The sequence below is a fragment of the Anopheles cruzii genome, chromosome 2, assembly GCF_943734635.1.
Source record: "Anopheles cruzii chromosome 2, idAnoCruzAS_RS32_06, whole genome shotgun sequence".
Taxonomy (NCBI): Eukaryota; Metazoa; Arthropoda; class Insecta; order Diptera; family Culicidae; genus Anopheles; species Anopheles cruzii.
The window spans coordinates 55,149,235-55,176,242 of record NC_069144.1 but is presented as its reverse complement, the minus strand read 5'-3'; the positions used below and the strand labels follow the sequence as shown (position 1 = coordinate 55,176,242).

Here is a 27,008-nt window from a genome sequence, read left to right as displayed (position 1 = left end):
CTGCGGTAGTGTCTCTACATGATCCCCCAGTCAGAGGGAAGTAATCCGACGGTCCCTTCTTGAATCCCAAACGAGCCCGGGCGAAGCGAACCCAAACAAACCCCCCCGCCCAGGAACGCGAAAACCCCAACAGAGAAAACAAAACAGTCAAACTGAGGAGACGCCATGTACTTACGCAAATGGAGTCCAGTAAAATATTTGATGTACCTATGGCTAGCGATTCTGGTCTGGATATTCTGTCGGTGTGATAGTGCCGCCACGATGCACTTGGCCCCGCCTGCGTACCATAGCAGTGGCCACCCGGGGGCGCCCGGTGGCCACCCGAGCTTTAGCATTAGCAGCAGCAGCAGCATTAGTAGTAGTAGCAGCGGTAGTGGTAGCGATAGGTACGTCAGTGGTAGCAGTAGAACAACAACTAGCGTTAGTAGTCCGCCCGTTCCGGGTGTCGCCCGCGAACCGTTCGGTGGCGTGTGGGGCCTGTCCGGTGGTCCGATACCTCCCCGGTTAGCCGTGGACACCGGGCTACGGGTGCCCCGCACGCTCCAGCGTTTGCTGCCGACTCCACACTCCAGCAGCAGCAGCAGTAGTCGCTCCAGCCGAGAACGCGTCCCGTGGACGGCACCCGCGGAGCAGCAGAAGCCGCCAGCGCTTTCCGAGAGTTCCGATGCCATCGCCAAGGGGCCAGCGGTCCCGGGTGGAGAATCTAGCCAGTTCCTTCCAGCCTCCCCGTCACCGTCGGATCGATCGACGATCGACAGCAGTAGTATTATGCGGCAGCTCGAAGGGCGAACCTCGGAGGCTGACCAAGCGCTACAGGTCCGCTGGTCGGCGCAGATGCGCCAGAAGACGGAACGCCGCCAGTGGCACCGGAGGCGTTGGCGAGCCAGCAACCGGAGTCGCCGCGAGTCGTCGCTTCCCGTCGGCGGAGGTTACTCCGCGCGTGCTTCCCCCTACGGAAGCGTCTCAGTCCAACAGCAGCAGCAACCACAGTCCGCTGGTTGGGCCAGCGGACGAGTGGGTCAGCGGAGGAGCCCCGGCCCTGGCGGGCCCGGTGGAGTACCGCGGCGCTACTGCTCGGCGCGTGATCCGGCCACCCTGGCGTTCGAGGCACCGATCGTGTGCGAAGCGAAGGTCAAGTCGATGAGCGATCGGAGACCGATCTTTGCGGCTACCTTCGAGATCCTGGCGCTCCACAAGCTCCCGGGCAAGGGCCGTCCGCTGCGGGGCACCACCGTGCGGCTGCAGTTCAATCTGACCACCACGAACGACTGCGACATCTTTCGGGGCAAGTTCCGCGAGCGCGGCTTCGTGCGCGAGGAGCTCGAGCTGGGCAAGGTGTACTTTCTGTTCCTGAAGCCGAACGCGCGCTACACCAACTTCACCATCCTCGGCCAGCCGATCCGGAAGACCAAGCGCACCGAGGTCGGCGTGCTGCAGGGCGTCAGCCCCAACTACGGTAAGTTCCAGTCCCACGGGACTCAATTCTTCCGCCAATTTTGCTGCAATTTCGGGTAGAGAAACAAATTTTTTCGCTCGATCGAACTCGAATAGAGCGCTCAGATCGTTCAGAAACGGCGCACGGCTCAGCATAAGCGTTTGCGCCAAGAAGTGTGCAAACCAAGACGAATGCAACACGAAAGCGATACACGGTGGAGATCATGCTGAAGATTGCACACCTCGGCAGCGGCAACCAGGGGCCAGAGGGTTGCCAGGGCCGGTGGTCGGAACAGGGAAAAACAGTAAATCCTAACCTACCAAATGTGGAATATCAGGTGTATGTTGTCGTTTACCATATAATAAGTCCGGGTTCGGCCACGGCCGAGTGGCGCGGCCGTGTGCGGCACGTACGCTGGCTGCAGCAGGGATCGGAGCGGAGGGAATGGGTCGTGGGTGCTGGCGGAACGGCGACCGACGGTACCCGGATTGCCGAATATGGACGGGCTGAGGGGACCGCTACTGCCGCTGCTGCTTGGCTTTGCCGCTTGGCCGCGCACATTCGCGCGTCGGTTTTATTATACGCCCCCCCCCCCCCCCCCCCCCTCCGCGCGCGCTCGGGGGCGGTTGTAGTGTAATGTCGGTTGATAAGTGCCGTGAAGTAAGTGACAGCCGGTCTGGAACTTCACATAGGGAAGCTTATTGGATACCAATGAGTGTTGTGGTACTTTGGATGATTTGGGGTTTAAAATACACTTCATTATTCAGTATGGTGTCCCTGAACATCAATACTCTTGAGATTCCAATTTCTGGATTCCATCCCTGAAGTAAGAATCTGAAAGGGATGCACAATGGAAGGGCTGCAAATGGCAGCTGTTATAACCTCATCATTTGATGAAAAACGCTTTCCGGATTCCGCCCTGTTGAAAAAGGTTTTTTCTTCTTCACCAAACCGGATCTTTTTTCACCAATTTTGTCCTTTAGCTGGTCGAAAAGGTCAGAATAATAATAGGAATTTATTGTTTTATCACCTTCTGGGCCGATTTTTGGACACGACCTCGTTTCGGAGCCGAAGAACCAGGTTCACACCACCCTTTAGCCTCTTGTTTGGATTCAGGATCATGGTGACAGACCCAAGTCTCATCCATCGTGATGGGTCGACGCACAAAATCTACTTTATCCTTTCGAAAACGCTTAAAATGTTGCAGAGAAAGGTGCATTCGAACGCATTTTTGTTCCATTGTTAACGAATGCCAATACCTCTGTCGAAATATTGCTTACACTGCCTAATGAGATGCCTAGGGCTTTCACTAAATCTTTTTCAGTCACTTGACGATTTTCCGATACGATATCCTGTACTTTTCGTTGCTGTTTTTGGACGTCCTTGACGAGGATCGTCTTTAAGACCTGTACGACCACGTTTAAATTCAGAAACCTGTCTTTCTACTGTACTAATCCAAGGCCAAGAGTCCTCACTTGCTTTCAACATTCGTTCATAAATTTCCTTTGCTTTCAAACCTTCCAAAACTATAAATTCAACCACTACACGATACTTGATTTTTTTCCGTTGCAAAAAATACTCTGAGACGTCGATGCTAAATAAGTTTAGGCCCGCAAAACTTACCAAATAACCCGGCAGTTCTTGGACTTCTAATCCGACGCAAGACCTACAAACTTTTCCACCCAAAGCGCGACTCGCGATCGAACTCGTCGAGTGTTGCTCGAAGTTACTTTTCCAGCGGCCACAGTGCTCAGTGTTTTTGTTGCAGTCCCTTTTGCGTGGCCCTTCGCGGCGAACAACACACGCGACCCCCCAAGCCTCTACTCCGGTTCCCCTTTTTCTGCGTATCCCTTTCCCTCTCTCGCTCTCTGGGGAGTAACGGGGACTCCAGCGTCCCATCGGCCCAGGGCTGGCTGCTGGGAGTTTCTTGAGCAGCTTGGAGCATGGAGTTTCCATCGGCCGCCCAAGGGCCCCAGTACGCTATAGTTTGTAGTGGATTGTAACCCACCAAAACGCAGCAGAACGTCCCTCATTTTCCGACCCGTGTTTTCAGTGCCGGACCGGCTTTCCACGGCGCGACGGCCGAGAGTGTGTGTAAAATAAATAATGCACTGCGCACGCGGACGTCATAAAACGGGCGGGCGCTGGAGCAATGTGTGTTTAGCTCCCCGAAATGTGTGCAACAAGTGCAAACAAACCGTGCGCCAGACATCATCATCATCATCATTATCGTCATCGCCGTCATCTGCGCATCGTTCCGTGTGTTGTTGGTTCGGCCTGCTCTCGAGGCGGCGGCGGCCGAAAAGTAGATCGACCCGACGACGAAACCCGCGGCCGTTGCGTCGTCGTCGTCGTTGGCCGCGTTATATTTTTCCCTCCTCTCTCTCTCTCTCTCTCTTGCTCTCTCTGTCGCTCTCTCTGTCGGAGTCCGTTTGCCATGGCGAAAACGAGCCCGTCCGCGCACCGCAGCACCATCGCTGACTAATTATAAAATCGTTTTTCTCGTTTGCGTTCAGATTTTTATTTTTGCCGCCCGAACCATGACACAAACCATCATGCTACGCGTGAGTGTCGTCGGCGCGCGCGTCGGTGGCCCCGTTGCTGTCGGTCGGGCCTGTTGCTGGGTTTTTGCATGCCAGAGCCGCACCAACCATCGTCAGCTGGTTGTCTGGTAGCTGTACGGCCCTCCGCGATCGGGTGGAAAATGCATGTCACAACGATCGCGGCGGAAAATGTGATGCGAGAGAGAGAGATCATCGACGAAATGCTGCTTCCCAGCGATCGTGGCGAGTGCTCGATGAGTGGTCTGGGTGAGTGCCTGCCCCGACCGACCAGACGGGGTGGGAAAACAGCCGATCCCGCCGATCGTTACTCGCGGGAACTCTCTCACTCTGCGGACGATCATCACGCAAGTGTTTGGCACAACCGTCGAGGATGAATTACTGGTTTTTGTCCCTTTGGGATGTGGTTTTGTTTTCTTCCACCGGCGTAGGTGATCATGTCACATGATCGATACAGTCGACAAAATTAAGCATTAGAACATTAGTGCATTACCATTGCTTCCATGTGTGGATGGAGCTGAACTCCACCATTTTCGTTGGGAACACTCAACATCACTTCGTCTGCGACTTCGTGACAGTGATCAAGGATCGATCGACATTCAGGCGTATTAAAGTCAAGTGAAGTCGCAACAAGCACGCTTGTAAATTTACGCTGAAGGGCCCAAATCCTGCGAGGGATGCCTCACAGTGCTAGCGAACTCAAGAATGAGTCGCACAATTCTTCGATTTCATGGCTAGAAAACGTAGACTTCGGGTTCAGTAGGTCACACCAAGATCTCCAACCAATCACAATCAGCCCATCAGTCACAAACTATAAACTGAATAATTTTGAATAAAGCTCAGATAATTTGGAGAATTCGTCAGATATTGAAGAGGCTATCTGGACATAAATTGTGCCCATCGCGTAGTAAGATCCACTGATCAACGATACAAACACAAAACCTAGCTTAGACAGTTTGGCGCACAGAAGTCTGTTAGAAAAAGAGACACAAAAGCGACCTTATAAGCCGATAAATTATAAAATGATAAACATGTAAAACTAGAAGAAAACCATTGTCACAGAGCGGCTTCCACTAGTTCGCTTAGAACCTCGAAAAGAACCAGGACCCTAATGTTCAGTTTTCCCTCGGAGGGAGAACAACTGGAAAAAGGCAACGCCTCCAGCTCGGTGCCCATCTGGAATCTGCTCTTTGACACGCACCGGCGGCACACGCTCACCCATCAATCGAGAAGTGGAGCGCCGGAAGTCGTCCAGCGAGGCCAGGCGAGAATCGCGCCCCTATTTGTGGGTCTTATTTATTTGTTTACCTTGTGTAAATCTCCCATTTTTCGAACCGCACGGATCAAGGAAAATCTGCGCCCGGTGCCGCTCGCGGGGGACGATTGATGGACTTCAGGTGCGGAATCGCTGGCGGCGAGCCAGCGAAAGCCCGCCGCCGGTCCGGGAAGCCGGCAGCCCACCAGCTGGGTGGTTCCGAGATCTTCGAGACCTCGCCGCGGGATACCATCTGAAGTGCAAGATCCATTGGCAGCTGTCGGCAGCACCAAGCGCTGCTGGGCCCCTCTCTCAACACCCCGAGAACCCCAAGATGGCAGGCGTCCGAGGCCGAGTTTGCTCGGGCATCGAATTTACAAACCTGCCTGCCAGTGAAGGTGAAAGAAACGCTCCCGATGGCGCTTTTCCGACACTTTCTTACACAAATTTGCAGTCCAGTGCCACGTGGTCAGGATTTGGTGGTTCCCCGACTTCCGCGTAACATTGTTTTCACTTTCACAAATTTGGACGTTAGGCCCTAAAGGCAGATACCGCGGGAAAGATAACCCAAAACCCGCAGAGGGTTGCTCACAAAAACTTCGCCCAAAGTGTTTTCGAGAAATCCGTGGCTACACTTTTGGTGTTGGGCAACATTTCGTGCGAATGAAATGACAACAAAAAGCTTTGGATGGGTCCAAATTTGACGCTGTTTTCGAAAGGACCATGAAGGGCGACAGTTTTTGCCACCTTTTTGGGCAGCCCAAAAAAATACGTAGCGAAGCGTCTTTTCCTGCCAAACAGCACAACATGGTTTTGCGGACGACGTGGACTACCTCAGCAGAATATGAACACGCACGCTAACGCTCTGCGGTCAGTCGCTGTGACGTCTGCTGTGGTTTGTGGCCCAGACATCAGCGCCGAGGCCAGACTTCGGCGCGCAGGTCGGAAGGTCGGAAGTTTATGCCCGCCCGAGCGAGCGAGGTGCAGATATTTGGCGAACTCAAGCCAGACAGTGCCCGGGCAGGTTCGCCGCGCAGGACGCTGGTACCAGCGGTTCCCACACCGCAAAAGGCCACTGCCCGGTGGAAGATCAAACATGCAATGTTTACACGCTGACCGACGGACTCGAAGGTCCGTGTCCCTGTGGGGTTACTAAACGCAAATTGAGCGCGAAACTTACCAACCGGCGCCACAGTCGCAGGGGTGTGTCTTTCCATGCAGGATTGGCGCAGACTACGGGCAATTAGCACCATCCACAACCACATTTCGTAACTGCCGCCGGGCAGCGATAGCGCCAGAAGAACGGCGTAAGCCGCGCACGGCAGCAAATAGAATTCGGCCAAACCGGCCGGATTCTCTAAACATCCCCGAATCCGCTAATCGACCGATAGTGGCGGCGGCGGCGGCGGCTAGACGGCACCAGTCCAAACAAAACACTCTCGGGCCGCAGCCGAGGAAGATTAAAGCCAGAGCCCTCGGTTCTGGGCGGCTCGGCTCGGTCTATTATTACTGGCCGGTTTTTTGCTTCGCCGTTTTTCCGGACACTACTTCCCGGCGGGCGGTCGGTCAAGGTTTCCGCTAATGGGTGGACACCGCAGCCTGTTGACTTACGTCCTTCTGGTGTGTATCAGGAGGACGTTGTGACGTTGTTTTGTGGCGGTGGTGACAGTGGGCAAGATGCGCCAGTTGGATGGTTGGAAAATAAGCGATCAGATATTCGACAGCTTTATCGCTCACTGGCTCGATCAATGGGGACAAAGTCCTAATTGTTTGTAGTGTGATCGGTTATGTGGCTCATAATTCTTGTTCCAACATCACTCTCAGTAGCTAAATCTAAATTTCAAACAAATCTAATTCTACACTCTAAACGGTCTAATTCTTTCTTGCAATTAATACTAAGCAAGGTGGTCTAACTTTGAACATATTTTTTTATGCTCATTTGAAAAAAAAAAACTTTCACATTAAATAATGAAGAAGGTAGTCGTTCTGATCGTTGCTCTGTGAACTTCCAATTTAAAGCTGTGAAGTAATCGCTTAAATTAAAGCTTCATCGTAGTCCTTTGACGGCACCCAAAACCAGGGGTCCCGTGTTCTGTCCAGTTCTACGTGTTGAACGGAACGTGTTAAAAATTGAACCACCAATTGTCAGAAGAGAAAGAAACCGAGACTCCATTTTCCATTCGCTTCACTCGCTTTCGGAGCCGTCCACTCCAATTGTTTACTGTTTTCCGCGATTTGCGATCTGTCACCTGTCACCCGGTCTCACCCCCGGACGAGAGGGGCGTCCCCAAACAGTCCGCCAGCTGAACTTATGTCAAACGGCCAACGTATTAAGTCCATTGCCCGCGAAGTTGAAAAGGAAGTTCGGCCCACAGTCTTTGTTCCCCGCGAAACGCGGCGTAATGCGGCGTGATACTCGGAGCGTTTGTCATGTTCCTGGGCGCGCGCGTCGGCCGACAACCTGCCCTGGTTAAAGATGTAATTAATTTGCTGTTGATGTTAATACCGTCCGATAATCTTTACGCGGGGCCCCAACTGGACACGGTCCTCCTGTGTGGCGGGATGATAATCTCCGGACCGGCCCGGTCCGGCGGCTCTTGGTGGGCGAATTGGACTATTAGCCACCGCCGTCGGTGGGCTTCCGATTTCGCTCACGTCTTTTATCATTATTTTTATTATTTGTATGCCCCGTGTGGTCCGTGGACCTTCCTTCACATCCCCGAGACACACTGGAACCACGCTCGCTATCTCGCTCAACGTCGGGGTCATGGTCGCGGACCAGTGCGGACGCGGGTTCGTTTCGCATGGGCCACGGAAGACATCACCCCGGTTTGCTCACCGGGATTGATCGTGTTCCGCTATGTTGCAGATGTGCTTTCCTGTGTTCTGTTTCTTGCCAGCCACGGGCTCGTGGGAGTCGGGTCGGCGATTTTCCACCCGCCCCCCTTTACCACCCGCTCCACCCCGGACGCGATTGTTTGCGAATTTTCTGTGCCAAAAAAGCGGCTTCGTGGTGCCCGGATCGGTGGGATTCAACCGCTGCCATCTCGCTCTCCCCCGTGGGGCTGCTTGTCATTAATGTTGCGGCGGATGTTCGGTTTCGGGCCACAAAAATTGCCAACCACGCGGCCGCGGCTACCGGTGGCCCCGCCTGGCCCGACCGGAAGTAGTCACGTAACGCGCTCCCTTTGTGCGCTGCTAATCACCATGACTGCGCGATGGTTCGCGATGTCGGTCGTTTGCCAAAAATGGCAGTTTGCATCGGAGTTTGCTCGCTCGGGGCCGTTTTTTGCTGGCTTCTATTATTTGGCAAATTAAAAAAAAAACAGCAACCACAGCAACAACTGCAACATTCAGCATTGTGCTGCCATGCTCTGGGCTGGCCGCCCGACTGACTGAGGCCCGGCACAGTTCGGTGCGTTCCGGGTTTGCAAAATTCGTCTTCCGAGCCTCAATTGTTCTGCAGATTCCGCTAGAGTTGGATTAGAAGTTTGGTTTAGTTTTATTGAAGAGTGCAAAAATGTGCTTTGATCGCTGATCGACGATACGATCCCGCTTCTCACTTCCATTGCCATTTCGATTCAAAGTCCGTCTTTTCTTTACTGTTGACCGTTGACGTATGTAGCGCTTAATAAATGCACAATTTCTCTGCCTTGTGAACGATGCGAACTTAGCATAAACGCCAAATGGGAAGCAAAAGGACACTGGTCAGAAAGCGGTACTCCGCGGTTCCATTCCTTTGTTCCGCCGTTTTCTTGCCGGTGGTCCGGTGGCCCTAAAATCGCGATCGCGGATTTTTTTTCTCTCGCGTTTCGCTCCTTCGCTCGCCTTCGTGGGTCGCGCGAAGTTCCCGCAAAGTTTTTCGCGAATTTCGCACACCAAGAAGAGGCTCCCGCTCCCCCCTGGGCTGGGGGCGAAGAGGCCCATTGTTTTCACACTCCAGTCGGTTTCGGGCCGGGCTGTCATTATCCCGCGCGGATTCCGCGCCCGGTGACGATGCGGCTGACGCTGACACAAAACCACCAACCGGCTACCGAAACGTCGCGCGTCTTCTTCGTTCGGTCTTTCTTGTGGATGAAATTAAGAAAAACAAAAACCATTACACGAAACGCAACTGAGTACTGTGTCCGCGTTGTCAATCTCTCCCTCTCTCTCTCTCGAGCGGCTTTGTGATTCGGGGCATGACTTGAAAATTAAGAACCGCTAAAAAATCACCGAAACATGGCAGACGCGCCTCGTCGCCGCTGGTCGCCACAGAAAACAGACAATTTTATTATTGCCAAAAGAAAAAACGAGGCAAACAAGGGCCCCCGAGCGCCACCATGGCCCATGGGACCAGGGGATAGCTTTCTTTCTTCACCCGCCGGTCCTCGGACTTTGAGGTTGACCAACAACAGCATGCGCTAGGATTGCGCTATATTGTCAAACTCTTATCAACGTCGCTCCGGTCGGCCGCTCCTTGTGGACCTTTTTTGCGAACACCATTTCGGGCATCATTTCCGGGACTCGTACGTCGGCTAAGCGGGGCATTTTTGGAAACTAGACAAATGGACCGTTTTTTTTTTCTGCAATCCTGCTGGGCCCGGGAAAGTGCAAACGGCGGCAGAAGCGATTGAAATTGAATCGCCTGCGAATTCGCGCGAACGCGTCACTTCCTTGAGCCGCACCGCTGTGCGCCACTAATTTGCGTTCCGCCGAGACACGAGAACCGCGCGTAGCGCTTTATGCTTACTGTGCGCCGGCCCGGCCCGGCCAAGCGTCAGTAGTACGGACAAGGTTACGGATGACGGTGGCCCCCCATTCACCAGTCTAATTTGGCGATCGACGACACCGGCGGCCGCAGCGCCAGCGCTTTTTTCCGACTTGCCGCCCGTCGGGCCGGAAAATGAATGAAAAGTGTCGCGTCAATCGATTTGTGCCGTACGCGCGATTTGTCCTGCGGTTCGATGCGGCTGCCCATTTGTTTTTTTTTTGGTTTTTTGGCGGGGGCCATGGTGGTGTGGTCGCTGACAGCAACAGCGAGCATCCATCACGATGACCTCAGCCGATCGCAAACGCGCGCCCTGGGTATTTTGGGGTTGCGAGTTGGCATTTTTTTCGCGCCCGTCGATTTTATGACTCAGTTTTTGCCCAGTTCCGAATCCGAAATTATGTCGCTCGACTGCCTCGTACGACTGCGGCATCATGTTTCAGAGTGACTGAAGTAACTTTTTTTGGGTTTTTGGTCATGCTTCATTAATGGGTTTGTGACTGTCCGCCGGGTCCCAAAAGAGACCCCTTCCAAGGGTTTGCTATATCAGCAACGCGACAGGTTGACACTTTAAAAAGCATCCTAGCGAGGTTAGCGATGTCGAATGGTGACAATTTCTTATTCTTCAACAGGAAGGCCATTCTCGGTCAGAGGTTGCTGAATTGCCCGAACGAGGGCCACATACCTTTAGGCGTATTTTTAGGGCATTCGAGGTGTTGGGCTATTTAACGGGTTTACAGTTTGCTAGACCAGTTTGTAAATGCTCCATTTGAAGGTAGTTCATCAAGCATTTACTTACTTAACTGCTCAGTGGGCTGGTTCATCGTCCGTTATTCGCATGACATGACCATCCCACCGAAGCCTGGCGAGGCCCTCCATACATACTGAGCCAAATATCAACCTGAGCATCTTCCTCTCGTCAGTTTTGGACAGAGACCAAGTCTTAGACGCGTATTTGAGATGCTAGACTGAATCGGCCAAACTTAATCAATCGATTTCATACTTAATTATTATTTGACCGACCAAAAGGATCGCGAAAGGCGCTTGAGAGTGTTCGGATTTGTTGCTTTTTCAAAACCTGAACTGCCGTAAGTGCCAAAGCGCCAACCGAATGCTCTTTTCATCAACTTAACCAATGCGAACCCGATGCGTGCCAATTCCGTTCGCCGCTGCACAAAGTCTTCAACCAGATGGTGCGTCCAGTACGCTTCATTCGCATCGGGCAAAATGGAGGCGTCTTGCGATCGGGGTGCTCAGCACACAGCAACCAAAAAAACGGCAAAACCTTGCGCTCGGCGGAGCTGGAAATCGCATCTCAGCTGCGCCGCCACCGGCACGCGCCATGAATTCGAACGATTCAACGCGCGAGTGCTTTAATTGAATTACTTCTGCAGACGCAACCGCATCGGCGAGGTAGAAGTGCATCGCGACGCGACGACGTGTTGCGGTGATCACGGATGATCATCATCATCAGCAGCCGCAGCCCCGGCAGCAGCTTGTGCAAACGTGTGTGTCTCATTTGCCTCGCGAAATCGAATAACCAGACAGCTTACGCAGCGTTCAGGCTCTGCTTGGAGTCTGCCATCGGTGCGGCGGTCGGTTGGGCGATCCGCAAAGACCGCCATTCTCGGTCGGTTTCAATACGTTGCATTGTTCCACGCAGTATGTGTCCTCGAATCTTCAGATCTTATCCGCGGCCCGTTGGACACCACAGATTAGCGTGACAGTGGTGTGTCCGTCTGCCGCCTAATTTGTCACCAATTACCGAACGGTACCGAGGCGGCACCCTGCGCAAAGGTGGCACTGGCGCATACGATCATGGCTACGCCACATCAACATCGTTCAAAGCCGCTCCGGGAGACGGTCCCCGAAAAACAGAACCGCCGCGGCTGGTTTGCGCAAGTCAGCGCGTAACGTCACCTGCCTTGCGTGGGTTTCATTGAGATTCACCACGTAGCAGACAGCGGTATTACCTTTTTTTTATATATTTTCCCGATGTGGGAAACATCCTGTTTCTCCCCCCCACCAGGGGCCTATCTGGCAATGTGGAGGGGCAGGAGCGCGATGTATCATCGCCCTTTATTACATATTTACATAGTACATATTTACATATAGTTCTACACTAATACAAGGCACGTTCGCAAGCCGCGGATATAGGCGTGTAAACAGCCTCAGCTCCGCTACAAGGAGCTGTCACTATTCCGCTCTTGCTCTGCACAGCCGGTTAATAAGGAACAAACCGTGGTATCACAAGGTTAATCACAAACAGTTAACAGAGTATTCGCGTGAGTTGTGCCAACGTGGCCAACTTATCCTGTCGCAGTTGCAGCAGCAGCAGCAGCTGCGGCTGCAGCTTCGGCTTCAGCTTCCAGTCGTTGCTCTACGCGCCACGCCTGTTGAAGTTGCTGCGTTACGGCTCGGCAAGCCCGGGCAAAGCGCTGCCAGCACTCCGGGCTCCGCAGCATCTCGCTCGCCAGGTTGTCCGGCGTGAGGGGGGTGTGGCCGTCATCCGCCAGCAGCTCCGCTCTCTCCCGCTGGAACCGCGGGCAGTGGAACATAGCATGCTCCGCTGACTCCGCGGCACCAGGGCACCAGGTGCAGTCAGGGGATCGTGCGAACGTCTTCATGTGCAGATACTCTCGGAAGAAGCCGTGTCCCGAGAGCACCTGGGACAGATGGAAGTCCACACTTCCATGTTTCCTGCTGACCCAGCGCGTAACGTCCGGGATGACTCGGCGAGTCCAGCGCTGGTACCGGCTAGCGTCTGGTGTAAGTCCCTCGGCCGTCCACTGCTCTTGCCACTGGCTGATGGTGCGCAGACGCTCTCTCTTGCGCAGGGCCGTCGCGTGCGGAGGGGGATGGGTGTCCTCCGTTGGCTGCCCAATCGCTGGCCATCGTCGCCCTATGCAGCGTTCGTCCTCCTGCAGCAGCAGTACGATGGGCGGCATGCTGGCGAGGACCGTGGCCACACTGTAGGAAACACTGCGAAACGTGCTCGCTACACCCTGCGCCAGTGTACGCTGCATCCCGTTCAGGCGCCGCTGGTTGCTCAGTATTTCGAGCCCGGAGGGTCGCTGCACCCATAGCGGCGCTCCATACCGGGCGATCGAGATCACCGCGTTCGCGATCAGTCTGCGTCGGTCGCTCGTTGCTCCACGGCGGTTGGGCATCAGGGACCGCAGTACTCGCGTTACCCGGTTGGCTCGTTCCACCAAGTATTCTATGTGCGGTCGCCAACGCAGGTGGTCGTGCAGTTGAATTCCCAGATAGCGGATTGTCTGCTTCGACTGGCAGATAATTCCGCCGCCAACATCGACGCTCGTGTGCTGCCGCCCTCCTCTGTGGCTGCTGATGACGAGCACCTCCGTCTTCTCGCGAGCCAGAGAGAGGGAGTGTTTTTCCAGCCACCGCTGTACCAGTTGCACGGACGTCTCCGCGGCTTCTCTAGCTGCGTCCACGTCGTCGGCCCGTATGATCAGCGCCAAGTCGTCGGCGAACGCGACGCTCTTCACGCCCGTTCCTAGTGGAAGCTTCAGGATACCGTCATACATGACGTTCCACAAGGTCGGTCCGAGGATTGAGCCCTGTGGAACGCCCGCCGTGATGTCGCGGACCTTCAGTCCTCGGTTGGTTTCGTATAACAGCCTGCGCCCGGTGAAGTAGTTGCCGAGGATACGCAGTAGCTCCGGGTGTACCTGCATCCGACGAAGCGCAGCACCTATCGACGTCCAGTTGGCGCAGTTGAACGCGTTGCGCACGTCGAGTGACACCACCATGCAGATGCGTGGTGTGTTTGGTTTCGTGCGACCATGGCGCATCGCATCCGCTCCTTCCTCGACGATCATCCGGGCAGCGTCCAGGGTACATCGCTGCCGGCGGAAGCCGTGCTGGTTCGAGGAGAGGTGCGGTTCCTCGCTGCCCTCCAGCTGGTCATTGAGCCTGGTGAGCAGGATGCGCTCGTAGATCTTCCCCAGGACGTTGAGCATGCACAGCGGCCTCTGCGACGTCGCCAGCCCCGCTGGCTTCCCCGGCTTCGGGATCAGCACTAGTTTTTGCTGCTTCCACTCCTCTGGGAAGGAGCCTGTTTCGAGGAGCCGTCCGAATAGGCTGCAGAACACAGCAGGGTATGATCGCAGGGCAACGGTAGCGGCAGCGTTCGGGATGCCGTCGGGTCCAGGGGCCTTGCGGGGGTTGAGGCTGCTGGCAATGGCCATCAGCTCTTCCTCCGTTACCCCGCGGATCGCCCCAGTAGCCGTCTCTGGTCGCGCTGTGTCGGGCCAGTCCATCGGTGGCTGTTGTGGGAACAGCTCGTCCACGATGCGTCCCAGCACTTCGTGGTCATCCTCCTGCCGCAGGCGTCCGCCTGTGAGCCAGCCCACTGCTGTTCGGTAGCCGTTACCCCAGGGGTCGTCCTCCACCGAATCTGCGAGTTCTCGGGAGCAACGCCGCTTGCTTTCCCGGATGGCGCTGTCGAGCATGCGCTTCGTCTGCATGTACTCGACGGCTCGGTAAGCACGGTCGCTGGCGTCCCCCGTTTTTCGCAGGCGTCGTCTGGCTAGCCCACAGATGGTGCGCTTCTCCGCGATCTCCGACGTCCACCAGTAAACGGCACGCCGGTTCCGTCCTGGTCCTCGACCGCTGCGCGGCATGGTCTCATCGCAGGCTCTCTCCAGCAGCCTCGTGACGGCAGCCACCGATGGTTCGACTTCACCGAAGTTGTGTGCCCGCAGCGAGACCGCGAACACCTCCGGGTCGAACAGGTGCATCCTCCACCGGCGAAGCTGGTGCCGTGGTGCCGGGCGCGGTGCGGTTCGAGGCTGCGGGTCTCCGACGGTGTAGGTGATGGGCGAGTGATCCGACATCAGCTGGTCGTCCACTACCACCCGCCAGTCGCCCGGCCCTGCGATGGCTGGAGTGGCAAATGCCACGTCGATCACCGACGGCCTGGCCACTGCGTTGCCTCGGTATGTTGGCACACATCCACGGTTCAGCAGGACGAGCCCTAGCTGCTCCATGATCGCGAGGAGCTCCTCTCCTCTGGCGTTGGTCCGGGGGCTGCCCCACTCGACAGCGGCAGCGTTGAAATCCCCTCCTATGACGACGCGAGGGTGACCTTGCACTGCTAGGGCCAACGCCTCCAGGTACTGCCTGAATGCCTCGATGCCCCACCGTGGGGGGGCGTAGCAGCTGGCATACACTATGCCCCTGATCTCGGCGACGACTATTCCCTCAGTGTTGCTGCAGATTGGCTGTATGGGGTGCCGACCGCTGGAGAAGATAGCTGCCGTCTTCTTACAATCAGTAACCCAAAAGTTGCTATCGGTGGGCAACTTATACAGCTCCGAGATGAGCACCACTTCTGTGCCGCAGTGGGGCCCATTTTCGCGTGTCACCTGGGCCAGGAGTAGCTGGACCAGCTGACAGTGCCGCATGTTGAGCTGCATTATTCGAGGCATTGCATGGCATTGCCCTCGCACACTGCCGCGCCCGTGTTGTGTGCGCCCGAGCACACGACACACTTCGGGGCTTCGGCCGTGCAGCTGTTCCGCCGGTGCTCCTTGCTGCCGCATCGCAGGCAGCAGTCGGAGCGGTCCGGTCCCTGGCACTTGTTGGGCTTGTGGCCTCTCCCGAGGCAGCGATAGCACCGTTTCTGGCTGGCCGGGATGGGGTCGGCCTCCCGCACTGTGTTGTGGGTCATGCCGATTTTTACTTTGTCCCTTGTCAGGGCAGCCACCGCCTTGGCTGGAACCCTAACGTTGGCCCTTTGCAGTCCGTCGTGCATGCGGCGGAGGTTGACGTCCGTCGCGGATATTGTGATACCCGCGACCTTTCCCAGCGCCTCGGCCACTTCCTGCTTGTCGGAGCACATGTCGATATCCCTAATTCGTACCACGGCCATGGCAGTGAGGACCACTGGTGTGGCCTTCTCGCCAACAATGTTGGCCACCGCGGTCCTTACGGCGTTTGCGTCGGCGTCGCATTTGACCCTCAGCATCAGGTGGTCCTTGTTCGACCGCCAGGCCTTTTCGGTCACCTTTAGAATCTCCTCTTCCTCACGGACGAGCAACATGACCTCCAGGTACGACATGTCGCCCTTGGGTTCCACCCTTACAGCGTCGGGTTGGATTTTCCGTTGTTGCTGCTGTTGTTGTTGTGACCGCTGTCGCTGTTGTTGTTGCCGCTGTTGCGGTTGCTGCTGCTTTTTTTGCGGCTGCTGCTGCTGTTGTTGCCGCATTTGCGGTTGCTGCTGCTGCTGCTGTTGTCGCTTGCCTAGCTGCCGCTGTTTCCCGCGTTGCTGCAACTCCTCCTCCTTCCTTCTTCTTTCGGCCTTCTCGCGCTGAAGCTGCCGCTTGCTGCGCTTCACCGTCCACTGGTGCCGCGGCTGTTGCCCCGGTTGGCCGGTGGCAGGATCCTCCTGCCCGCGTGCCGCTTCCAGCCGTTGCTGCGGCATCGTCGGTTTTGCGCTGTGGCGCTCCGGTTGTGCCGCGGGCAACACTGCCTGGCGCAGCAGATTCACTGTCCTCGCCAGCCCATCTATTGTACGCATTAGCGCCGCTCGTTCGGCCGCATGGCGCGCGGCGGTATTACCTTGCGGACCGCGTTGCGTAAGCACCGACGAGCGATCCTCAAGGATATGCTGAGGGTGATGGGAACCATCAATCGGACCTCCGAAATCAAGACATTCGCCTGCGACGACGACAACGTCGACGCTCGTCTGTTTATTGGCAATTTATCGCTGAGAGTCAATATTTGTTCCAACAACAACCATTACCGTGAGTGCGTAAGTGTTCCGCTTCCGACCGCTCCGCCATCGGACGAGGCAGCCAACGCAGGGCGTGCGTCACGGATTTGTCACGCTGGGACGCGCGAAAACCGCATCCCCAAGGCGGTGTCGCGCCGTCGAGTCCGTCGTTAGGTCGGTGCAAAAGTCCGTGGCAGTAGACGTTATAGAGGCTTGAGTTTAGTGCTTCGTGATGGACGGACATTGTTAGACGATAGACATTATTCAAGAATTAATTATAGAAATAGATTGAAACTTATTATTCTATTCAAGTTAATACAATGCGAGGACTCTAATGGATCCGTGGCAGAGTTTGTTTCCTCAGATTTTCCTCAACGATCTTCTTGTAAATTTCTACCAATGATAAAGGATAAGAATACCAGTCTTTGCCAAAGTGACTAAGTTTGACTACGTTAGGTTACCAGTCAAACAATTTACTGTCAAAGACAGATTTTTTAATAATCTATCCACAGACAATTTGATGTACTTCCATCAGTAGCTTTAAGACCTTTACGTTGTGCTATTGGTTAAGGTCCTTGACACAGCCTTTGGAGACTTCACGAACTCGTGCATCAACCCAACATTTCTCGTTGGCTGGCTTGTACCAGAGGATCAACCTTAGGGAGACAGACAACCTACAGTATGGACCGTGAAATAAGGGAGAGAATACGCGAGTTTTTGGTGCGCTTCGAGACAGTTCCTTGGGCCCTTCCTGTTTCGGCCCCAAACACCAATAATCCGTCGTCGGCGTGTGTGTGTGGTGGTGATCCACACGCGCGTGCAGACGCACGCACAAGACGCACTTTCTGGTTCATAAATCACAAAAATAGACAGCCATCCATCTCCGGGCCTCTCAGGCCCGGGGAACCCCGGCGACGGGGGTGCAGTCGGGTCGGGCTGGGTTTGGCTGGCGGCTCCCGTTCCCGGCCGGCGGTTGGGAAAATGGATAGCAACATAATTGGTTTTATTTTCGTTCGGCCCCCGGGGGCCCCACTTTGCGGGCCGATCGTCGTCGTCGTCGTCGAGACGCACTTAGGAAGAGCAACAAACGCCCAAGTCTCTGCCCAACGCGCTGAGAGCTCCCGTGAGGTGTGTGTGTGTGGATGCGCCATCCCCTTGGAACCGGGTGAAGGAACTTTTGGGTGTTTATTTTCTTGGACCTTTTTCTTTTGGGTTTTTGGGCGGCCCCCAAATGAAAGGACATCCCCGGGATTGCGATTGCCAAAACGCGCTGCGATAGCCGCAGAATTATGAGCCACTTCCCGTTTGGCGCACGCCGCACCGGATCGCGCTGGGTGTTAGGTGAGTTGGCGCACTAACGACCGCCGTGTGCCGGGGCCTGGCGTTGCCACGTTTGCCAATTGCACCGTCTTGCAACCCGAAAATAGACCATCTCGGTGGCGGCGGCCCGCATTCGCCTGTCTGGTCTGGCGCGAGAATGAGATGAATGACTAACGACAGTGCTCGAGACTTGAACCACTGCCAAAGTGGCTTCCGCCTCCGGACGCCAATGGGGTCCCCCCGCTGGAGCAGGGGCAGGATACTGCATACTTCCCTCGGCCCGGATGCGGCTGCGCCATCCGCCAGACGGCCAATGACATCGCCCTAGACGGTTTCAGCCGGGAATGCAAAACGAGCGGACATTCATTCACCATTTTCCAATACTCGGACTATCTGCAGGTAGAACCGGTTGGGATTCGAGGGAGGATGCGATTTACTTTTGGGCGGCCGATGATGCCGATCGTCACCGCCACCGTCACACGATCACGATCGGCTCACGATGAGGCAACGGGGCACGGGTGGGGTGGGGCAGATCGGATGACTTTCAATCACCCATCAAACGGCGCAGCAGCATTAGTGGCCGCGCAGCATTTGAAATCGATATCGCAAGTCGCGGAGAAATGCATTTCTAACGCTGCTTTGGAGCGCTTGCGTCGTCCTTCTTGTTCGTCTGTCTCGGTATCACTCGACTACTACCGCCACTGCTGCTACTACCGGGCCACCGGGGGGTGCCCCCGACGGGCAGAACGACGCGGACCGGTCGGACCGATGACAAGATGTGACCCACCTGTCTGTCGGTTCTATTTTCAGCGGTCTCAAATGCACTTGCCCTACGGAGCGACCGGGCGCCGTTTTAATACTTTCCGCCGTTACATTGTATGGCATCGCATATGCCGTGTGGCCTCTGTGTGGCCAGCAGACAGAACAGAGCTGCGAGGAACGAGCAATGAACGGCGTCTCGGTTTTTTGTTTGGTGAAGTTTGAGATGTATTATTTTAAATTCGTTCTCTACACTTTGGTGCGAACTTAAAACAAGATTTAGAGTTTTTTTGACCAACCAAAATTCGTTCGCATTGTCTCTTCTTATCTCTCTCGATCGTCTTATGGTTTCTAAAGTTGTTGCCGATGAATAAATGCTCGTCGTTTAGAAGCTAAGATGTCTGAACGACATCATTTCAACACATGACACATGGCTTTTCCTGAATATTTTGCAACCCAGTGTTTTTAAATTGCCCACTACTTTAATGGCTTTGTCGCTTAGTGACCCCATGAGATTAGTGGAGCATTATTATTTTCGATTAAAAAGGATTAAGTGAAAACAAATGTTTTCCATCATATCAAAATGAACGTTACACTCTTACAGTTACGTCCTCAGTACTTCCGGTGTAATGCTATGATCCAAAGGTACCGTTGGTTGACAATTAAAATTAACCAACCAAGCCATGTATTAATTGACTGGTTATCAATCGAGGTAGGCTTCGACCGAGAATAAGTGTTGCTAAGGACACGTTGGGGATACACCAAAAAAACATCTTCAAAGGTTGACTTCGGAAAATTGGCTTCATTTAATGAATCGTTTCGTAGAGTCTTACATCAGCAGACGTCTTTGTATTGTAAACTCATCAGCTTTTGATCAGCCTGTCGATCACTTAACCGTCGAATCGTTCCGTCGGTGGGAACAGCGTAATTTCCCGCCGCACCTTATGGCCGTACCAAAAGAAAATGAAAATGGGCGCTGCACGCTGGCCTTCGGAACGCCAGACAGAGGGCACGCCCAGGGTAAAGTGAATCCAAACACTGAGCCGTCCGGGCCCCGGGACGACGGACCCGAAACTCGGTGCAGGCAGGATTGGATTGGTGCACTTTTCCGCGACCGAGCGGCGCATTTAAATGGCCAAAGTGGCAGCACACGGCCGGGCCGACATTTTTCCATAAACATCGATTCATCTTCCTTGATCGATTGGATCAACGGAACCGCCGAAACGGGCGCGCCCGATTTCGCAATGCGCGGTTGTTGCTGCATGTTTGGTATGAATTCTCTCCGGGGGCCGATCATCGCGGCGGCGGCGGCGGCGGCGGCGGAATATGAAATAGCGCAGCGGCCACGCCGGGTTCAGTGAGTCGCCCGACACGCCGCCGAAAAAAAAGAAAACAAACGCGATCCTCCCCCCCACACAAAACTGCAACGATTTGAAAAACTCGCCGAAAAGCCCCAGACAGCGACCGCAAAAAGAGGAAGAAAATCGAACAAATAAAACACACCACACACGCAAAAATAAACCCCCGCCTAACACACACACACGTGACCGCGCGCCCCCCGGTGGGGGTGGTGGAGGGTGGAATAATAAAATAAACCGAAACCGGGAGCATAATAAAAATCTCCGCTCCGAAAACCGAAATGAATATAGATTGAAATCGATCAATCTCGCCGCCGCCGCCGCCGCAACCGTCGTCGTTGTCGCTGGGGCCGCGTCCAAATCGGCCAGCGGGCCGGGCCGGGCCATATCTTGCCATCTTGCGCGGTACCAAGTGTGTCTCCCGCCCCGCGCACGGCACCACCAGCGCCGCCCGCCAGAGACGGCCAGGGCGTCGGGCTGCGTGTTGCGATTTGCAAACAATGATTTGTTTATTTGGCCACCACACGGTTCGCTGGGCGGCTTCACGGTGGCCGGTCGGTCGGTAGCGGCGAGGAGCCCTTACACACACGCCCACACGCACAGACACACACCATGTGACCGGCAGAACGGCGACCGATCGGCTGAACCGCCGGAGTCGCAGTCGGAGTCTCTGACTTAATCCAGAGGCATCCAATTTCGATGGCATTGCAACGGCGACTACAACGGGCGGTGGCGGCTACGTTCAAATATGGGACGGACTCAAGCGATTGCAAAAACCGGCGTACGGAAAGGCATATCGATATCCCCCCTCCGTTCTGTGTGTAGTGCGCCGCGCGGGTGGCCTACCCCCGGGCCGAACGTACCGGAAGGTCGATCGGTAGCGCAGGATCGCGGTGTGGATCAAGGGTATAAACAATATTTTGCCGATTTGTGCGAAAATTGTGACGGCCATTTGCAGACGCGTGGTACATCCTGACCACCGATCGGCGACAGAACTCCGAATTGTAGAAGTTTAAGCCAGGATCCGGACTCCACGTCGCTCACCATTCCGAGTACATCCGGCCTCTCTGTGAAAGCGCGAACTAAATACGCGAATTGTTTCACAAAACTTCCCAATTTGCAGTCGATAGACGAGAGACGGTTGGTGAGAACATATGTTAGAATACAACAGACCGAGACGTTGGCCTGCGAACATTCAACTTCGAAGTACGGATTGGGAATGAATGGACTTTTATACTGATATCTCCGTTCTGGGTCACTAAATTAGGAAACTGTCAGCTTTGCACAAGTACTTATCATTACAGCCGCAGACACGGAAAGTAGTCTGCGGTAGTGGCCATGGCACAGCGAGGGCCACAGTAAGACAGTTGACACGGTTGACCAGGCAGCTGGAAGCATCTTCAAAATCTCGTGACGCTTTGCCCATAGAGCTATCGATCGTTGTCGTATAGTGTTGACACAGCTGAATACGATTCTGGATGTACCGAACTGCGCAAAATGATCCGTGGAATCCGTGCCCGAAATGTTACTTTGGGAGATTTGACATGTTTTCGGGTACGGCTTTCTTTCGGAGCAGTACTTCACAGCTGTGTAGCTAAAGAGGCCTTCAGCACCGTCGCAAAAAGAACTACACACCAAAGCCAGCAGCGTAAGTTGAAAGAATCGCGCTTGTTTTTATTCGACGGTCACATCCTTGCGGTCCTGGCAGTCGGTCTGTTTCGCCATCAGTGCCGTTTTCATGGGTTGGCACTCATGCACGGGAAATAGTCTGCGGCGGAGGCGATAATCACCACAAGGACGGCAACGGAGAGCTTGACCAGATCCTGCACCATTTTCACTGCACAGCGTTTAGTACTGAGTACGGAGGCCAAATACAAGTCTTCGAATGGTGATCGAACGGGTAGAAGTGGGTCTTTTATACCGTTTTCGTTCGTTCACATTTCACCATGCACTATTGACGCAGGTGAAGGAGCCGAACTGTGTCATGCCTAGGGTTTGATTGGAAGCTCTCGTGAATCGCTACAGCGACCAGCAGCAAGTTCTTGGACGACACCCGTTAACCATTTTCGAAATGGCCCCCCCTCAAACGGTCGATGTTCCAGAACCACGTTGCATTGACACAGGTGTCACGGAGCGTCGTGTGTGTGTGTCATCAAGGCTTCATCTCCACACCCGAACGCCATGGTACCAAAATATATTTCTCGTTGGCCGCAGAATCATTTGGGGAAGAAAATTGATCGTTCCCAATCGGTACCGTGTCCGTAAATCATCCACCGACCAACACGTGCCCTTTTGCACGCTCGGCCATCACCACAGTCAGTCACCCGCGCCACACCAGTGTTCACGCCGCCATTTTTTCGCTCCGCTCCGCAATCCCTGCCGAGATCACCCAGGTGGAGTGGCCCCCGGCAGCAGGCGAAAGCGAAAGCCAAGTTCAAAAACCTCATCAAATTTCGCATGTTTCTGAAATTTCAACACAACATCCGCGAGGGAAAACGAGAACGAAAAAAGAAAAAAAAAATGATGGCGACGTGGTGGAAATCTCCCTTCGACGCGAACCATTTGGACCGTCGGTCAGAATGGACCGAAATGGAAATTGGACAGAAGCGCGCGCGTCGGATGCAAAAAAAACGAACGCAGAAAGAATCTCCGAACACCGCTCCGGAACAGCTGGTACCAAGCAGCAGTACCGGGCGAGCGGTAGCTTAATTTATCGCCGCGCCGAAACCGGTGCGATCAGTCAGAGATCGCTCGGCGGAGGTTGTGCTAATTCGACGAAGGCCACGACGATTGGCCGGGGGGAATGGGGAGTCCAGTTGGCTGTTGGGAGTATCGTATCCGCGGTTGCGAACGATCGTTTTCATTGCGAAACTGTTCTCGTTCGTCCCGTTTCAGGTACCCGGTCCACGATCCACTTCATGACACCGAACGTGACGCGTGTCGAGGGCAAGCGGGTGCGGCTGGTGTGTAAGGTCGGTGGCCAACCGCCACCCAAAGTGGCCTGGTTCAAAGATAAGCGACTGATCACCCGAAACGCCACCAAGTACACGCAAGTGCATCTCAAGTGAGTGTTAACAGCTGGGGCCACTTAACCCGGCACCCCGCGTGCGTGTGTGTGTTTTCTGCACAGACCCAACCAAAAAAAAAACCCAACCCACACTCAAATCCTGGTTCTCTCGCCCGACAGGAAGCGGTCCGAGTTGATCATTAACAACACCAGCACGGCGGACTCTGGAGAGTACGAGTGTCGGGCTAAAAATAGGTACAACAATTCTTCCGCCTTCAGCTCGACGTACGTGAAGATCACCTTACCGAGTAAGTAACCGTCTATGGCGCCAGCCAGCCAGCCAGCCAGTTTCGCACAAGCACACTAACGCGTCCGGTTCCTTTTTCCCCGGTCCTTCCCCCGTCTGCGTTTCCAGAACCGATCGTCCGGACGGAGTACTCGCGGTCCTGCACCGACGGCATCCGGGAGGTGTTCTGTCACAACGGCGGGACGTGCCTGAAATTCGACAGCCTCGACGAAATGGCGTGCTCGTAAATATTCCAATATTCCCTTCCGTTGCCATTTTTGTGGATTAGTGTTCGGTTCGCCCGTTTCTGGTTGGAAATGTTTCGACGCCGCTCGATCGATGAAGCGTTTCGCGTGAAACATTTCACCAAGCGTTGCGAACGAACCGGAAGCGTTGCAATGTGCCTAAGTTGCCGTTCTTTTCCGTTGCAGCTGCCCGAAAGGATTCTCCGGCTACCGGTGCGAAAGCAAGGACAGCGATTTTCAACCGACCTCATCGAACAAGCCGCAGGACTGTACATCACAGCGATACGCAGGTTATTATTGCTAAAATCCTAGGCTTTATAACACCAAAAAAATAAATCAACAAACCAACCAAGAGAACGAGAGAGAGAGAGCAAAGAATCAAACACCGTTCAATTAACCACTGCGCTGCGATATGGCGGAACACTTCGAACCGATCGAACCGAAGGGGCCACAGGAGATTTTCCAGTCGCCCGAACGCGAAGAGATCGCTTAGCAAATACCAAAACCAACAGCGCAGGGCAGAACGCGAAGAGGGGAAGCTGGGGCTCGTGGTGCCGAGACCGTTCTACAGTTTTCTTTTCGTTTTCTGTTTTCTGGGCCTGGTGAGGTCTGGTCCGGCGTGAGGTCGGGGCCCGGGATCCCGAACCGTTGTCGTTTGGCGGAAGTTAGTCAACGAAAACCAAAAATTAACCATTAGTAGAAAATGTCCCGAATGTGGTAGACGAAGGCACTCCAGGGGACCACAGGAAACCTTCCACAAACCGGTCGGTGCCTGGCTGGATAGCCGATTTGTAAATATGATGATCAAAACTCTGGTGGCCCGAGTGCCGGGCCGGCCGGCGAGGGAAAGATGTAGCAACGAAACGATGAAAAATAGAAAAAATGCAAACTGCGACCGTTAGAAAGAAGGGAAAATAGAACTGGACAGAGAGAGAGAAAGGAGAGGCGAGAGTGTTTGACAGTACAAATTTGTGTATAATGTATAAAATGAAGCTTATTTATTGTTTTATGTTTACATAAGAGTAACCGAGAAGCGGGAATAAACAAAGAAAACACACCGAGCAACTATTTAAATTAACGGCCTCGCCGGGGCGCAATAGAAGAGCCTCCGTACTTTTCCAGTCACAGCACACCGACCGACACAGCAAACGACGGCGCGGGATAGTCGAACAGGAACAGGGCAGGGTGTCGTTAACAAAAGTGCGCCGGTCGATTAATAAAGTCACAGCAAAAGAAAACCGAACCATCAACCAACATTCCAACAGCTCTTGGATGACGCCATCGCACCGCCATCCGGTGGCGGTTGCACGGTGAACCGATTCGAACACCGAGATGGTGTGTAGGAAAACAGCTAACCCAATCAAGGACTTAGGGAACAGAACAGGACAAGTGTCGCCGCCAAAGCACAACAGGAAAGGCAAACGTAAACCAGCAGCGTAAGGAGTAGCGTAAGGTGAAGGTCCGCACTCGAAGACTAGAGACACTCTGCAACAGAACTCGAGACCAAAATGCCATGATCCTAGTAACAGCCACGCCGGCGGCCGTTCGCCCTAACTTGATGCAGCAGCTTCATTGCGTAGTGTGTGTGGTTCCGTTTCAATAAAAAAACAGCTAACTATGGCACCTCTCTAAGAGCAACTGGCACAGTGTTGGAGGGAAAACCAGGGCCCGGGTGATAACAAGCAAACCCCTTGGCTGCTTGGCTTAAAGCAGCTGGCCATCGAAAGGATCATAAGGAAACTTCCCCTTCCCGTTGTCCGGGTTTTCGCGTTGGTGATCCTCACTTCCCGTTAGAAAATAACACACACACACACACACGATGCGGGCGACTGCTCTATTGCTTATGGCTATGGTGTTGGTATGGTTTTGCTTTTCTCACTATCCTTCCTCCTCTGGTGGTGTTTTGCAAAGCGTCGAAGCGCACCGAATCGATCGTCCGCACAAACCCGTCTAGCGATCCTTACCGATCCCGATACCGGTTTAGAAGCCTGGTGCCTGGAACACGGGTTCGTTCGCTGTGATTTAGCTTTGTGTTTGTGCATCCTGTACAAACAGGCGTAAGTATGGCCCGCAAAAGTTCCGCGGAGGACGGAGCAAATCGGCATCAAGCGGCAAGAGGGCTCTGTGGCAAACCTCTAGGAACCTCTGTGCCTGGAATCGACGATCGATTAGAAACCCAAGCCGAGCAAAGCTAGCCGAACTCGCCGTAGGCAAGCAGGGAAAGCAACCACTACTCACCATCGGCCACCACAGGCTCTAGACTCCAGACTCATACGATTGTTTTGCTCGCGAGGCACTTTGTTTCGTTCGTGTTCGGTATTGTTTAACCTTTTAGTTTCGTTTTTTTCGCTTCGGACGACATTTGAGAGGCTCACTGATCCCATTAGAGATCACCAATCCACCACGCGGGCCACGAAAGGTGAGCGCCTCCGACGATTGACCAACATCCCTTCTATTATCCTCTTGCTGTTCATCTACTATTACTACTGTTTTAATCCTTTGTGCAACATCCAGTTTATTAACTTTTATAGTTCCGCATACGTTATCCCGAAATCTTGTACATAACCTAATTTTATTGCTTTTCGGTTCCGATACTTCAGTTTGTTTCTTCTTCAGTTTGTGCTCCATTTGGCGCTCTTTCTCTATTGCCTTCGCTTCCCACTTTGAGGATCCTACGAGCGTTAATTGAAGATAACCCTCTGCAAACTGCTAACAGGGAATTCGAACACGGGGCTTCACCTGCAAATCGCAAGCTTAATATAGAGCCACAACGGCACCAGATGCTAGGTCTCGCTAAGAATTCAAAGGATGATTGAAAATTCTCACACGATAGATGCAAGTACTAGTACCTTGGCAGGAATTGCTTCCCCAAAGTAAAAGTGTGCACATTACTGCTTTACGTAACGAAAATTAGCTGACCTCTGAGGTACAATAACCGAAAACCGGTACCAAGTGCGTGAGAGCATGACGTGAAAAATCTGCATCGTTTGTGAGCATCAAACACTAACCGAAGATCCTTCTCACCGCAACGCCTTCACTAACCTGGCACGTGATAAATGCAACCCAACTAACAGACTCCTCCTAAAGTTCTACATATTAATTTTCCTTCATGTTTCGTGTTACGTCGATGTCGATGTTGTGGCCGTACCACTAACGTGATCTCTCTGTCGTTTTACTGCTTCTCTTCCGTAACTCTGTTCGCAGGACGTCTCTTCAACGAGTGTATGGACTTTTTCGTGATGGACTCCCCGGGACCGGGCATGTACGAGTACGACGAGGATGACAACTAA

General features: G+C 54.0%; 1 protein-coding gene across 1 annotated transcript; it reads left to right on the top strand.

The window, feature by feature from the left end:
• Positions 1-165: 165 nt before the first annotated feature.
• Positions 166-27,008, top strand: LOC128277826 (protein vein). Its single transcript, XM_053016356.1, has 6 exons — positions 166-1,456; positions 23,076-23,244; positions 23,368-23,495; positions 23,603-23,717; positions 23,905-24,008; positions 26,923-27,008. Exons 1-6 carry the CDS (start codon positions 166-168, stop codon positions 27,006-27,008), a joined length of 1,893 nt encoding a protein of 630 aa, XP_052872316.1.